This window comes from Mesoplodon mirus (genome assembly GCF_964341445.2).
Source record: "Mesoplodon mirus genome assembly, chromosome: 7".
Lineage (NCBI taxonomy): Eukaryota > Metazoa > Chordata > Mammalia > Artiodactyla > Ziphiidae > Mesoplodon > Mesoplodon mirus.
This window is the reverse complement of record NC_138983.1, coordinates 26,028,011-26,041,613: the sequence shown is the minus strand read 5'-3', so window position 1 is coordinate 26,041,613 and position 13,603 is coordinate 26,028,011. Positions and strand designations below refer to the sequence as shown.

Genomic DNA, 13,603 nt, shown 5'->3' with positions numbered 1-13,603 from the left:
ACTATGTGAAAAAATGTGTGTCTTAGATGAAATATGGTGTCATTTCTATCCTACAGATGCACAGTAAGTGAGATTTAACACTTTTCCAGGCCCACTGGCTGGCTTGCTGTGCCCTGAATGCCCCAGCCAGCCGTGCTCCCGGGTTTTCACCCTTGCTGCCCCTTTTTCCTGGCATCCTCTTCCTGCCAGGCTTATTCCCTCACCTCCTTCAGGTCTTTGCTTAAATGTCACCTTCTTGGTGACACCTTCCTTCCCTCTATTTAACATTGCAACACTCTGTCCCCGATTTTTTCTTTCACACTGATTTTTCTCCATAGCTTTTATCACCGGCTGACATTTTATCTCTTACTTATTTGTTTATTGCCAGTTTACTTCCACTAGAATGTCAGCTCTAAGAGGGCAGGGATTTTGTTGGTGGCTGTTGTCTTCAGTGTCTAGAACAGTGCCTGACACATAACAGGCCGTCAGGAAGTACTGTTGAACGAATAGAGCTGGAGCTTCATCACATCAGGGACTGTGTTTTTGCTCATCACTTAGATCCCTGATGCCTCTCATAGTAGCTGGCAAGCAGTGGGCCCTCAATAAATATTAATCAATAAATAGGGGATGTGTGAAGTGCCGATGAACTAGGTAACTTGCTTCAGGACATCCAGCTTCGCGAGGAGAAGAGCAAGGAGGCCAGTTCTGCTGATTTCGGGCCCTTGTGTCCCACCGGATAGTGACTAAGTGTCCTATTTTCAGGAAGGTACTTTTATGAAGAGACTTTCCCCTGGTCTTTCCAATGCGCACGGCTTTGCACATTGTGTGGCTGCAATAAATATTTATAATGCGTTTTAACCCAGAGTGTTATTGCAACTAGGCCACAGGCGCTTCGGTTCCTCAGGGGTAAAACGGGCATTCGGGTGTCGGAGGACCCCTCAGAGAAGTAGTGAATAAACAGCACAAAGCGCTTCCCCCATCTAAAGGGCTTTCCAAAACCCAGGCCAAAGGGCTTTCTGACCTCTTCAGCACGTTGACCATGGCTCTTTACCCCGCTTTTCCGGGCCGGAGGACCCTTCCTGCAGATCTCCCCTCCTCTAGCCGAGGGACTGGTGGGGAATGCGAGGAAGGGAAGCCCACCCCTCCACCGGCCTGTACGGATGTCCGCGGCGCGCGAACAGCCGCGAGAGGTCCCCCTCCCCAGCCCGGAGCCCGGCGGGGCGCGCGGGTGCGGGGGGCGCGCGGTGGCTCCACGCGGGGATGCGCGCGCGCGCCTGCCTCGCCTCCCTCGCCCGCTCGGGTGGCTACGTGCTTTCTTTGTCAATGAGGCGCCGCTCTGAGCTGCAGTAACACTCTCGGCCAGGGAGCCGGAGCCGGAGCCGGAGCCGGAACTGGAGCCCGAGCCCGAGCAAGCGAGCGAGGAGAGCGCAGCGGAGAGGCTGCAGCCGGCGGCGGGAGGGAGGGCCCCGAGCGCGCCCAGCGGCTGCCTGCCCCCGCGGCTCGCAGCCTCGCCCCCTCAGTCTGCGGGAGCCCGCCCGGGGGTGGGGGCTCCGGGCGGCGCCTGTCCCACCCTCGCTGCACCGGGCGCGCCGGCGCGCGGCGACAGGCACCGTGGGAACCCCGGCCCGCTCCCGCCGCGGCTCCATGCGGCCCCGGCCCCTGCGCGAGTGAAGCCGCGGCTCCGCGGAGCTCGCTCCTGGCGCGGCAGCACGAGCCAGCGAGTCGCGCCGCCCGGCGCCCCCGCCCTCAGGCGCCCGCGCCGTGGCCGGAGATGCCCGGTGAGGACCGGGGCGCCGAAGGCTGGGCTCCCCGGAGCGGTGCGGAGCGAGGCAGTGGCCTGGATGAGTGAAGCGTCCCCATGGCTCGGCAGGAGGCGAAACCCCAGGGCCCGAGGAAAGATGGACCGGAGGTGCGGGGGCGCAGGGGCCGGATCCGGGCGTGCGGCCTCGGCCGGGCTGGCGGGGGAGCCGCGCGCTGCCCGGGCGTGAGGGGCCCCCGGGCTGCCGGGTCCCAGGATGCGCCGCCGCTGCCGCCGCCACTGCTGCTGCTGGGACTTCTGCTGCTGGCGGCCCTTCCGGAGCACTGCCGGGCCGACCCGGGTAAGCACTTGGCGGCTGCTTTGTGCCCACGGAGGTTTCTGGAGGAACGGGGCTGCCCGTCGGGGCCGGCACCTGACCGGTGGCGGTGGATGGAGAGGTCTTTGCGGTACCGGCGCTAGGATTTTCCCCGCCCTTTGCTGCTGCAACAGCAGGCGAACTGTCAGAAATCTTTCTCCCGGGAAGGCACCGTTGGGCGGGGAAGTAAAAAGAGGTGCATTCGCATTTTCCATCTGGACAAGTGGCAGGTCCTTCCTGGTTGTCCCCAAGGCACTCTTCATTTAGATAAAGATATGCTGTGTTTAGGACACCTGAAAAGGGATGTGTTTTAGTAGGACACACAAAGTGGGGACGTCTACTATGTTTTGGGCTCCCTGACGGATGTCCACTTTGCTTTAACTGCACGAAATGGCCCAGAGAGTTTTAGGCAATTCCCGTGTCGGCGTTTTCCTCTCTGTCTTGACAGGAGACTCCTTTTTCTTTTGGGATAGAGGTACCTAAAATAATTGCTTGCGTCTTGCAAAGGGATCGGGTGTATAATCCACTGTTTGAAGGAGGTTAGTTAAAAATAACCACGCTTGGCTCTTTTGACTCCCAAGAATCCTCAGGAAATAGATTTCTGTAATTTCTTGGACGGTTTTTAAAAATCTGTTGTAACTATTTAGGGGGTATTATTCGGCTAATGTTCTTCAAAACTTCCTGTGCAGTCAGTAATTGCCTTTGAAATAAGAATGATTACTATGGCACTTGTAAAGGGCAGGCTTTTATTTGTGAAATTCGGGGCTCTTGGTACATTTCATTTATCAAGGAATATAGCCCTTGCTTCAGCCGGTATTCTTCTGTACTTCTGTGGTTTTTAGCAAGGATTAAAGAGGACTGTTTTTTTTCCCAGTGTGCCTCGTCCCCCCAATTAGATTAAATCTCCTAATTATGAAGGAGTTCACACTCTTTTAGATAAGAGGGTTTCAGGTTAAAAACATTTCCTGTCTTCAACAGCTTAATTCAAAGCCCGTTTTCCTTTGATTCACTTAAAAGGTCACTGACGTGAGGTGTCTATGTGTGCAAATTGCTCTCCAGGAATTGTCTGTTGTGATCATAGTGGTGAGAAAGTTCAGTAATCTTTGGATGTGTGCCCGGGACCCGAGAAAACCTCCGAAGAACTTTAGCCCCCAGTTTTTATGCCTCTAGCCGTTTTCAGTGATGTGTATTTGATGGTTAAAAGGTAAGTTCTGAGTCAGACACATGTAATTACCTTAGTATTCACTGGATCAGAAACACACTTTGAGTTTTTATTTAAAATGAATCAGATCCTTAATAGTTTTGTAAACAATTTATGAGATACCAACTTTTGGATGTTCTTCATTTGAGGGCAGATACCAAATCTGCTCAACCGTTTGTAATACGTGAAATTTAGATTTTATGTGTTTATCCTATTCGGCCTGATATGTCAGATGATTTCCTCTGATTGGCTTTGATTTCTGATCTCTCTTCTGACATTGCCCCTTGGGAACCTCTGTAACTTTTCTTGGCTCTTCTTTCAGACTGCCAGAGCCCGACTTATGGGACTTCTGTTCTGTATCTTTTGTTTTTAGCCCTGATGTCCTTTTCCTTTATTCTCTTAGTGTGGCGACCCTGGGGATCGCTAGGAAAGATGCTTTGATTTAAATGATGGTAAAAATCAGTAGTCCTCTGTCTTCTTCCTTCTCATTGGAGTGACTCTTTGCGTCCTCTGTGCTTTTTGGGTGTCCTTTCTACTGTCACTCTTGATGACCAATTTCCCGTGGTCCAGCTCCCCTGTGGATCCAGAGTCTACTGCCGGGCTCCATGGTTTCCTGTGTGTTTGCCTCTGATTCAACTTCATGACTTGTTTCTCTCTCAATGGAAGAGTTAAACGTTGGGCTCCCTATCTTGCCTCCTGCCTGCTTTCATTTGTTCTCTGATTTCTACCTGAGGCAGCTTTACTGCAGGGTGAGTGAGTCCTAGACCTGATGCAGGGAGTCCCAAGGGGTTTGTGGAGGAAGCAGTGTCAGGAGGGAGGCAGGAGAATAGGTGACATTTTCCTGAGACCTTTGACTTTCAACAGACTCCCTGGTTTTGAACTTTTTCTGAGGCACAGCTGCTGCTTGATGTTGCCACTCGCTGTAGAGTGAGTCTGAGGCCAGGTTGCATGAGAAGCGAAACGCTGATTCTAAGAACCTCCTGAATGTGCTAGCTTGCTACAGTCATGTCATTTGCATGGTTGCTGCATCTTGTTTTCTAAGCAAGGCTAAGCAGACATTTGCCTTGGCTGACAAATAGGTAAAAATAGGTTGGTTTCTGGACAGTGCTATAGGACCTTTGTGTCCTGGAGCCCCTGCAGTGTGTTCCCAGCCCACCTCTACCCACTCCACCCCAAATTCTTTTTATTTAATATTCCTGAGGAATTGGGGTTCCTTCTCAAGGCTGCTGTCTTGAATATCCTCTCTCGGACTTCCTCTCCTAACTTCCATCTCCAGGAAACCCTTGCTCCCTGACTTCTGTTTTGCATGTGGGAGACTGGTGTGGAAAAGAAGGTTCTTTACAGAAGCAAGCTCTGACATCTCCCCATTCTCTTTTGCCCTCTGAGGCTCTGGGCAGATTGGTAAAGTTCAAATTTGACTTCCCGATCTTCTTAACTACTGATCTTCCATTCAGTTCATGTCAGTAAACATTTCCTGTGTGTCTTTTAGGTGCAGGTGCAGTGCTCATTCCTTTATGTGACCTGGCCTCTCTGGGCCTCAGTTCTCTTGTCTGTAAAATGGGGATAATAATAGCTCCAATCTGATTGGGTTGTTGTGAAGATTCAATAAGTTAATATATCCGAAGTGTTTAAAACAGTGCTTAGTACATAGTAAATGCTCAGTGAATGCTAGCTGTTCTTATAAAATTGACTGAATATTTACTCTGTCCAGGTGCTGTGCTGGGGCAGGGGATACAGACATGCATAAGGGTCAGGCAGTTTGTAGAAACCCCTCATGAATAGGGTGATACATGTCCTTGAACTCTGATACTGTGTGGTCAGAGCAAATAAAATGAAGGCACAGTTAATTCTGGAAGACCGGAAGCTTTGGAGGATGAGTAGATGTTGGCAGGGTTGATGGTGGCATTTCAGGCAGAGGAGAAGTAAAGGTTCTTTACTTCTGTGGCCAGAAGCACAGGATGCTATAGGGAGGAGTACCCTGGACTCTCTCACTGCCCTTGGGCTTTCTCAAGCCCTCCTCACAGGCACTCCACCCCCCTGGCCCTCCTCTGCTTCTCTCACCAACTTGTAAGTTCCTGATTTATCTTTGTTTCGCTCTTGCCTGTTACAATGTCCAGCACAGAGTAGGTACTCATGAAAGTTTCAGCCTTCTTTCACTCCTGTTCCCTTAGTTTGGATGATTCTGTTAGATGTTAGAATAATTATCTCATCTAAGTAATCCACAGAAAGTTGTTAATGACTGCTTTATTCAGGGAATGTATTTGCATTTTGAAAGAACCTCTAATTGAGCACAATATATGGGGGATAATTTTGACCTAGGATGTCATTTTTACCCCTCTCCAACATTTTATACATCATCAGATTGGAGTCCCATTCGAAACAGGTGCAACAGTTCATTTGTTCATTCATTCATTCATCCATCCATCCATCCCTCCATCCATCCATTCATTCAGTGCATCTTGAGTACCTCAGCTTTTTGAGGTTACAATAATGAAAGAAAACAAGCTCCCATTCTCATGGCAGTTAGGAGCTAGCCCAGTGCTTTCCAGACTTTACTGTGCATGTGAATCACTTGAAGATCCTGTTGCAGATTCTGATTCAGTAGGTCTGGGATAAGGCCTGCGGTTCTGCATTTCTAACAAGCATCAGGGTGATGCTGATGCTGACCCCACTTTAAGTAGCAAATGAAAATAAACGAATAAATGTAGGTTGGATGGTGGTAAGAAAAATGAATCAGGGTAAGAGGATAGCAAGAGGCTGATGTCTATGTGCATGTGTACCCTCATGCGTGTGCCTGGTTATCTAGAGTGATGGGGGATGTCCCCCATGTCGAGGTGACATTTGAGTAGATACTTAAAAGTGGATATCTGGGAAAAGGTATTCAGGCAGAGGGGAAAGCAACTGCAAAGGCCTTGAGGAGAGACTGTGTTTGGGATGGTTGGGGAACAGCAGGGAGGCCATGTGGAATTGAGTGAATAGGGAGAAGGTGGTAAGAAATGACGTTGAAGTGGGAGCTGGGCCCAGATCATATAGGACTTTTTGACAAAGTGAAAACTTGGTATTTTACTTTGAATGAGATTAAGCAAGAGGTGACGTGATCTGACTTCAGTTTTAGAAAAATGCCCATAGCTATCATGGGGACCGTAAGGTCGGGACTTCCCTGGTGGTACAGTGATTAAGAATCTGCCTGCCAGTGCAGGGGACACAGGTTTGAGCCCTGGTCTGGGAAGAACCCACATGCCACGGAGCGACTAAGCCTGTACGCCACAACTACTGAGCCTGCGACCTACAGCCCAAGAGCCACAACTACTGAGCCCATGTGTCACAAATACTGAAGCCTACACACCTACAGCCCGTGCTCCACAGCAAGAGAAGCCACCACAATGAGAAGCCTGCGCACTGCAACGAAGAGTAGCCCCCCATTGCCGCAACTAGAGAAAAGTCCGCGTGCAGCAATGACGACCCAATGCAGCCAAAAATAAATAAAAAATTAAAAAAAAAAAGACTGTAAGGTCAAGGGTGGAAGTGGGGAGACCAGGTAGGATGGCTTAGACAGTGGGGAGAAGTGGTTAGATTTGGACATCTTTTGAAGATGGAGCTAATAGAATTTTCTCATGGATTAGAGGTGGGGTGGGAGAGAAAGAGAGGAACCAATGTGGCTCCAAGGTTTTTGGCTCAAGCAACTGGAGGTTGAAGTTGCCATGGAGATGGGGAAGGTTGCAGGAGGCTCAGGATTTGGGTAGGAAATAAAGAGTTGGTTTTGGGTTTGTTAAGGTTGAAATGTTTATTAAACATCGAAGTAGAGATGTCAGATAGCCAGTTGAACAAAGTAGTCTGGAATCCCAGCCTGATATTGGGTCCAGAGATATAAATTTGGGAGCCGTCAGCACGCAACTAAGCAAGAAAGTATAGAGGAGGGGGAGATCTCAGCAATGAGACCTGGGATACTTGAGCATTTAGGGGTTCAGGAGACGGGGGACCAGCAAAAGAGACTGAAGAAGGCTAGATAGGGACTAGCAATGGATGTTGTATTTAGAGATGTGGAGATGTTTGGTGGCCCTAAGAGTGGAGGGGACAAAAGTCTTGTTGCAATGGGTTCAAGAAAGAAAGGAAGAAGAGAAATTGGAGACAGTAAAAAAGACAACTCTTTTAGTCTTTTTTATAAAGGAAAGCAGAGACATAGGAGAGGTGGGTCAAAAGAGGGTTCAGATGGGTTATAATTACATTATATTTGTACTTTCTCACTTTTTTCCAAAAGGATTTTATTTATTTATTTTTTGAATTTTATTTTATTTATTTTTTTTATACAGCAGGTTTTTATTAGTCATCCATTTTATCCACATCAGTGTATACATGTCAATCCCAATCTCCCAATTCATCACACCCCCACCCCCACCCACCGCTGCTTTCTTCCCTTGGTGTCCATATGTTTGTTCTCTACGTCTTTGTGTCAATTTCTGCCCTGCAAACCGGTTCATCTGTAACATTTTTCTAGGTTCCACATACATGCATTAATATACGATATTTGTTTTTCTCTTTCTGACTTACTTCACTCTATATGACAGTCTCTAGATCCATCCACGTCTCAACAAATGACCCAATTTCGTTTCTTTTTATGGCTGAGTAATATTCCATTGTATATATGTACCACATCTTCTTTATCCATTCGTCTGTCGATGGGCATTTAGGGTGCTTCCATGACCTGGCTATTGTAAATAGTGCTGCAATGAACATTGGGGTGCATGTGTCTTTTTGAATTATGGTTTTCTCAGGGTATATGCCCAGTAGTGGGCTTGCTGGGTCATATGGTAATTCTATTTTTAGTTTTTTAAGGAACTGCCATACTGTTCTCCATAGTGGCTATATCAATTTACATTCCCACCAACAGTGCAAGAGGGTTCCCTTTTCTACACACCCTCTCCAGCATTTGTTGTTTGTAGATTTTCTGATGATGCCCATTCTAACTGGTGTGAGGTGATACCTCATTGTACTTTTGATTTGCATTTCTCTAATAATTAGTGATGTTGAGCAGCTTTTCATGTGCTTCTTGGCCATCTGTATGTCTTCTTTGTAGACATGTCTATTTAGGTCTTCTGCCCATTTTTGGATTGGGTTGTTCATTTTTTTAATATTGAGCTGCATGAGCTGTTTATATATTTTGGAGATTAATCCTTTGTCCATTGATTCGTTTGCAACTATTTTCTCCCATTCTGAGGGTTGTCTTTTTGTCTTGTTTATGGTTTCCTTTGCTGTGCAAAAGCTTTGAAGTTTCATTAGGTCCCATTTGTTTATTTATGTTTTTATTTCCATTACTGTAGGATGTGGATCAAAAAAGATCTTGCTGTGATTTATGTCAAAGAGTGTTCTTCCTATGTTTTCCTCTAAGAGTTTTATAGTGTCCAGTCTTACATTTAGGTCTTGAATCCATTTTGAGTTTATTTTTGTGTATGGTGTTAGGGAGTGTTCTAATTTCATTCTTTTACATGTAGCTGTCCAGTTTTCCCAGCACCACTTATTGAAGAGACTGTCTTTTCTCCTTTGTATATCCTTGCCTCCTTTGTCATAGATTAGCTGACCATAGGTGTGTGGGTTTATCTCTGGGCTTTCTATCTTCCATTGATCTATATTTCTGTTTTTGTGCCATGTACTTTCTCATTTTTTAACATTAAAGATGTGTAGCAAGAGTGTTTGATTGGGTGGGCTTTTTTTTTCCAGTTATAGATAATCCAATAAAATATATTTAGACTTTTTACTCTCAATATTAATTATTAGTGCTTCAAAGATACTTGCAAGATGTCCCAAACTTGCCTCCCTTTCCTTCCCATCCTACACACGAAGTAAAGAAGAAGATTTTGGGACTAATGAGTCTGTGCTTTTAATACAGACATCAAACAGAAGTCAGATGTCCCCTCCCTGCCCCTCACCCTTCTCTAAAACCGGACATCACTGTGGAAACTGAGATACTGAAATTCTTCTGAGAGAATCTCTCAGAAGCCTACTTATCTCAAGTCTTGAATTACTAGAATATGATCTGAGAATATTCAAAATGAATGTGCACGTTTCCTTTTTCATTTTCATTAACCTTCAAGCTCTTATTGAAGGCTTTCTTGTGGTTTTCTTTCTTTCTTCTTTCTTTTTTTTAAACAAACAACAACTCCACTCTTCTCCAGACAAAAATGAATAGTTGGAATGACCCTAAAGCATTTTCGTTGCTTGACAACACATTACAGGGGATTTCTAAACGCACAGAGGGACACATTATTCTAGGTCACGGGATGGCTGCCTTGGATGGTGGCTCCCTGTGGGGACTCCAGGACCAAAGGAGCAGCTGGCAATCCAGGTATTGGAAATGTCAGTTATTGTAGCCGATAGGATGGTGGCAAGTGAGTCACACTGATTTGATGGTATTTATCAAGCACCTGGCATATGCCAGGTCAAACTCTTCCCTAAACACTGGAGGTATAGTGGAGACCAAGCCAGGCCTGGCCCCTGCCCTCAAGCAGCCTGTAGCCCAGGACAAGAAATCCTTACTCAGTGGCAGGTTGGTAAGGTACCTCTGGGTCAGGAGGGAGGATATGGCAAGACAGAAAGTACCTGCCTTGTCCAAAGAGGCTGTCTCTGCCCAGCTGCAGTGAGGCTCAGGGTGCTAAAGTTCTGACTTCTCAAGAAAAGCCAGATCTTTACTTCAAATATTGTTTTCAAATGTCACTAACAAATTCAGAGTTTTGAAATGTCATGCTGTACGAAAAGTACTCCCATGAGCCACCACCCGTCTTTTTTTAAGTCAAGTTTAATTAAGGTGTAAATTACATACAGTAGAAGTCACCCTTTTTAGGCGTTCTGCATGACGGGTTTTGACAGAAGCATACACTCACGGTTCCACAACCACAATCCAGACATAGACCATTTCCGTACTTTCCAGAAATTCCCTCCTGCTCCTTTGCAGTCAGTCTTCTCCCCCAGCAGCCCAGTACCTGGCAAGCACCAATCTATTCTCTGCCCATATAATTTTGCCTTTAACTGAAAGTCATATAAATGGAATCATACAGTATGTAATGTTTTGTGTCTGGCTCCTTTCATTGAATGTAATGCTCCTGAGAATCATGTATGTCATTGCACCTCTGGTCCTGTCCTTTTTATTGCCATGTAGTATTCCATTGCACCACAGTTGCTTAACCATTTGCCAGTTGATAGACATTTGGGTTGTTTCCAGTTTGGGGCATAAAAGGCTTTGTGTGGGCAGTTTTCATTCTCTTGGGTAAATACCTAGGAGTGTGATTTCTGGGCCATATGTTAGGTATCTGTTTAACCTTATAAGAAACTGCCACATCCTTTCCCGAAGTGGCTGCATAATTTTGTATTCTTTTTTCTTTTTTCTTTTTTTTTTCTTTTTGTGGTACGCGGGCCTCTCACTGCTGTGGCCTCTCCCGTTGCGGAGCACAGGCTCCGGACACGCAGGCTCAGCGGCCATGGCTCACGGGCCCAGCCGTTCCGCGGCATGTGGGATCTTCCCGGACCGGGGCACGAACCCGTGTCCCCTGCATTGGCAGGCGGACTCTCAACCACTGCGCCACCAGGGAAGCCCGTAATTTTGTATTCTTATGTATGTGAGTTCTAGTTGCTCCTCTGTATCCTCGTGGGCACTTGGTTTTGTCAACTTTTTTTAAAATTTAAATTTCAGCTATTCCAATAATATTTTAGTGGTATCTCGTTATAATTTTAGTTTGCACTTCTCTAATTACTAATGATGTTATTGTTGCATATCTTTACATCTTCTACGTGCCATTTATATTTCTACTTTGAAGTGGCTGTTGAAGTCTTTTGCCCATTTAAAAAGATGGATTGGGGCTTCCCTGGTGGCGCAGTGGTTGAGAATCTGCCTGCCAATGCAGAGGACACGGGTTCGAGCCCTGGTCTGGGAAGAGCCCACATGCCGCGGAGCAATTAACCCCGTGAGCCACAATTACTGAGCCTGCGCGTCTGGAGCCTGTGCTCCGCAACAAGAGAGGCCACGATAGTGAGAGGCCTGCGCACCGCGATGAAGAGTGGCCCCCACTTGCCACAACTAGAGAAAGCCCTCGCACAGAAACGAAGACCCAACACAGCCATAAATAAATAAATAAATAAATAAATAAAAAATAAATAAATAAAAATAAAAAGATGGATTGTTTGTTTTCTTATTATTGAGTTTTGAGCTTTCTTTATATATTCTGGATACAAGTCCTTTATCAGATATGGTTTTTTGCAAATATTTTCTCTCCGTCTGTGTGTTTTTTCTTTTCATTTTATCAACAGTATTTTGCAAAGAACAGAAGTTTTAAATTTTGAGTAGTTCCGGTTTATGAACTTTTAAATTTAAGGCTTGTGTTTTTTGTGTGCTGGGATAGAAATATTTGCCTATCCCAAGTTTACAAACATTCATGATTTCTTCTAGACGTTTTATAGTTTTTGGTCTGTGGTCTGTTTCACGCTAATTTTTGTATATGGTGCAGGGTAAGAGTTGAGGTTAATGTTTTTTTCATTTGGATGCTTTATTGTTCCAACACCATTTATTAAAAGGATTATCCTTGCTCCACTGAATTGCCTTGGTACCATATATTTGTGGGTTTATTTCTGGACTCTAGTCTAGTCTAGTGATCTGTACTTTTTTCCTTATGCCAGTGCAACAGTGTCTTGATTTTTCTAGCTCAGAGTTTCTTAACCTTGGCACTACTGACATTTTGGGCTGGGTAATTCTTTGTTGTGGGGGACTGTCCTGTGCACTGTAGGATGTTTGCAGCATTCCTGGCCTCTGCCCAGTAGATGCCAATAGCTACCCCCCCAACCCCAGTGTGATAACCAAAATGTCTCCAGAAATTGCTAAATGTCCCCTGCAGGATAAAATTTCCCCCCGTTGAGTTCCACTGCTTAAGCTTTATGGTAAGTCTTGAAATCAGGTAGTATGAATCCTCTAACTTTCTTTATTTTCAAAATCTTTTTGGATATTCTAGGGCTTATGCTTTTCCATATAGATCTTAGTATCTTCTCTTCCATCTCTGTAAAAAAAGAGAATTTTGATTGGGATTTCATTGAATCTAGGTCAATTGGAGAAGATTGATAGCTCAACCATATTGAATTTTTTGACCCAGGAACATATCTCTCTCCGTTTATTTAGGTATTCTTTCTTTTTTTTATCAATGTTTTATAGTTTTCAGCATATGAATTTTGTACATATGCGTTTCATGTTTTTCAATGCTTTGGTAAATAGTACTTTAAAAATTTCTTTGTTAGTATATAGAAATATGATTTAAAAAATATTAATCTTGTATCATGTGACCCTTCTAAACTCACTTTAGTTCTAGTAGCTTTTTATAGACTCTTTGGGATTTTTCTAAATAGAAAATCATGTTATCTATGAATAGAGAGTTTTATTTCCTCATTTCAAATCTGTATGCCTGTTATTTCTTTGTCTTGCCTTGTTGCACTTGCTAGAACTTCAAGTACATTGTTGAATAGGAACATTGTTGAATAGGAATGGGGAGAGTGGACATCCTTGCCCTGATCTCCTAGTCTTGGAGGGAAAACATTCACTGTTAAGTATGGTGTTAGCTGTAGTTTTGTTTTTTTTTTTGTAGAGGCCCTTTGTCAGGTTGAGGAAGTTCACTTCTATTCCTAGTTTGCTGTGAATTTTTATCATGAATGAGTATTGAATTTAGTTAAATGTAGAATTGGTAGAATTGGTATTATTTCTCCCCTTAGACCTATGGTCTTAAAAATGAGAAGATCCCTCAAGGGTTTCTTTAGTAAAATAAAAAGTGTCACGTACCTCTAGTACCTTTCCTCATTTTCAGGGCTGCCAGTGGACACTTCCTAGACATTAGAACAGAGTTTGGTTTCAGGTCTAGAATGGCCTGGGTGAGGGGAAATTGTGTTGGATGAATTCAGGAAATGGGTCACCCGTAGCTGACTGTTTGCTGTTTATCAAGTCACTTTTTGGGGCCTTAGTTTTTGCATCTGTGAACAAAAGCCTCAGGATCTTCCCTTCTTCCCTCATTACCCTGGGTATGTGTTTATGAGCCCTAAGCAGATGTTTTGCTGGGTTAGACCAATCCTTTTCTTACCTCTTCCTATATTAGTGGCAAGCCAAGTCACGGGCTCTCATTCTGCAAAGGGAAGAATTTTCCCATGGTTTTCTGTCATGGTTCCAACCTGAAGCTCAGACAAATGTTGGCTTTAAAAATAATAATAATAAATTTATTTATTTTTGGCTGTGTTGGGTTTTTGTTGTTGCGTGTGGCTTTCTCTAGTTGTGGCGAGCAAGTGCTACTCT

General features: G+C 45.0%; 1 protein-coding gene across 2 annotated transcripts in view; it reads left to right on the top strand.

Annotated features, from left to right (window-relative positions):
* Positions 1 to 1,837: 1,837 nt before the first annotated feature.
* KIAA1549L (KIAA1549 like) overlaps positions 1,838 to 13,603 on the top strand; it is a gene marked incomplete at both ends in the record, with an annotated part of 280,146 nt that continues 268,380 nt past the window's right edge. For both annotated transcript variants that reach the window (XM_082627296.1, XM_082627295.1), the window contains one exon: positions 1,838 to 2,078. In XM_082627296.1, the coding sequence (XP_082483422.1) occupies positions 1,838 to 2,078 (241 nt within the window). The remainder of the gene's footprint in view (positions 2,079 to 13,603) is intronic.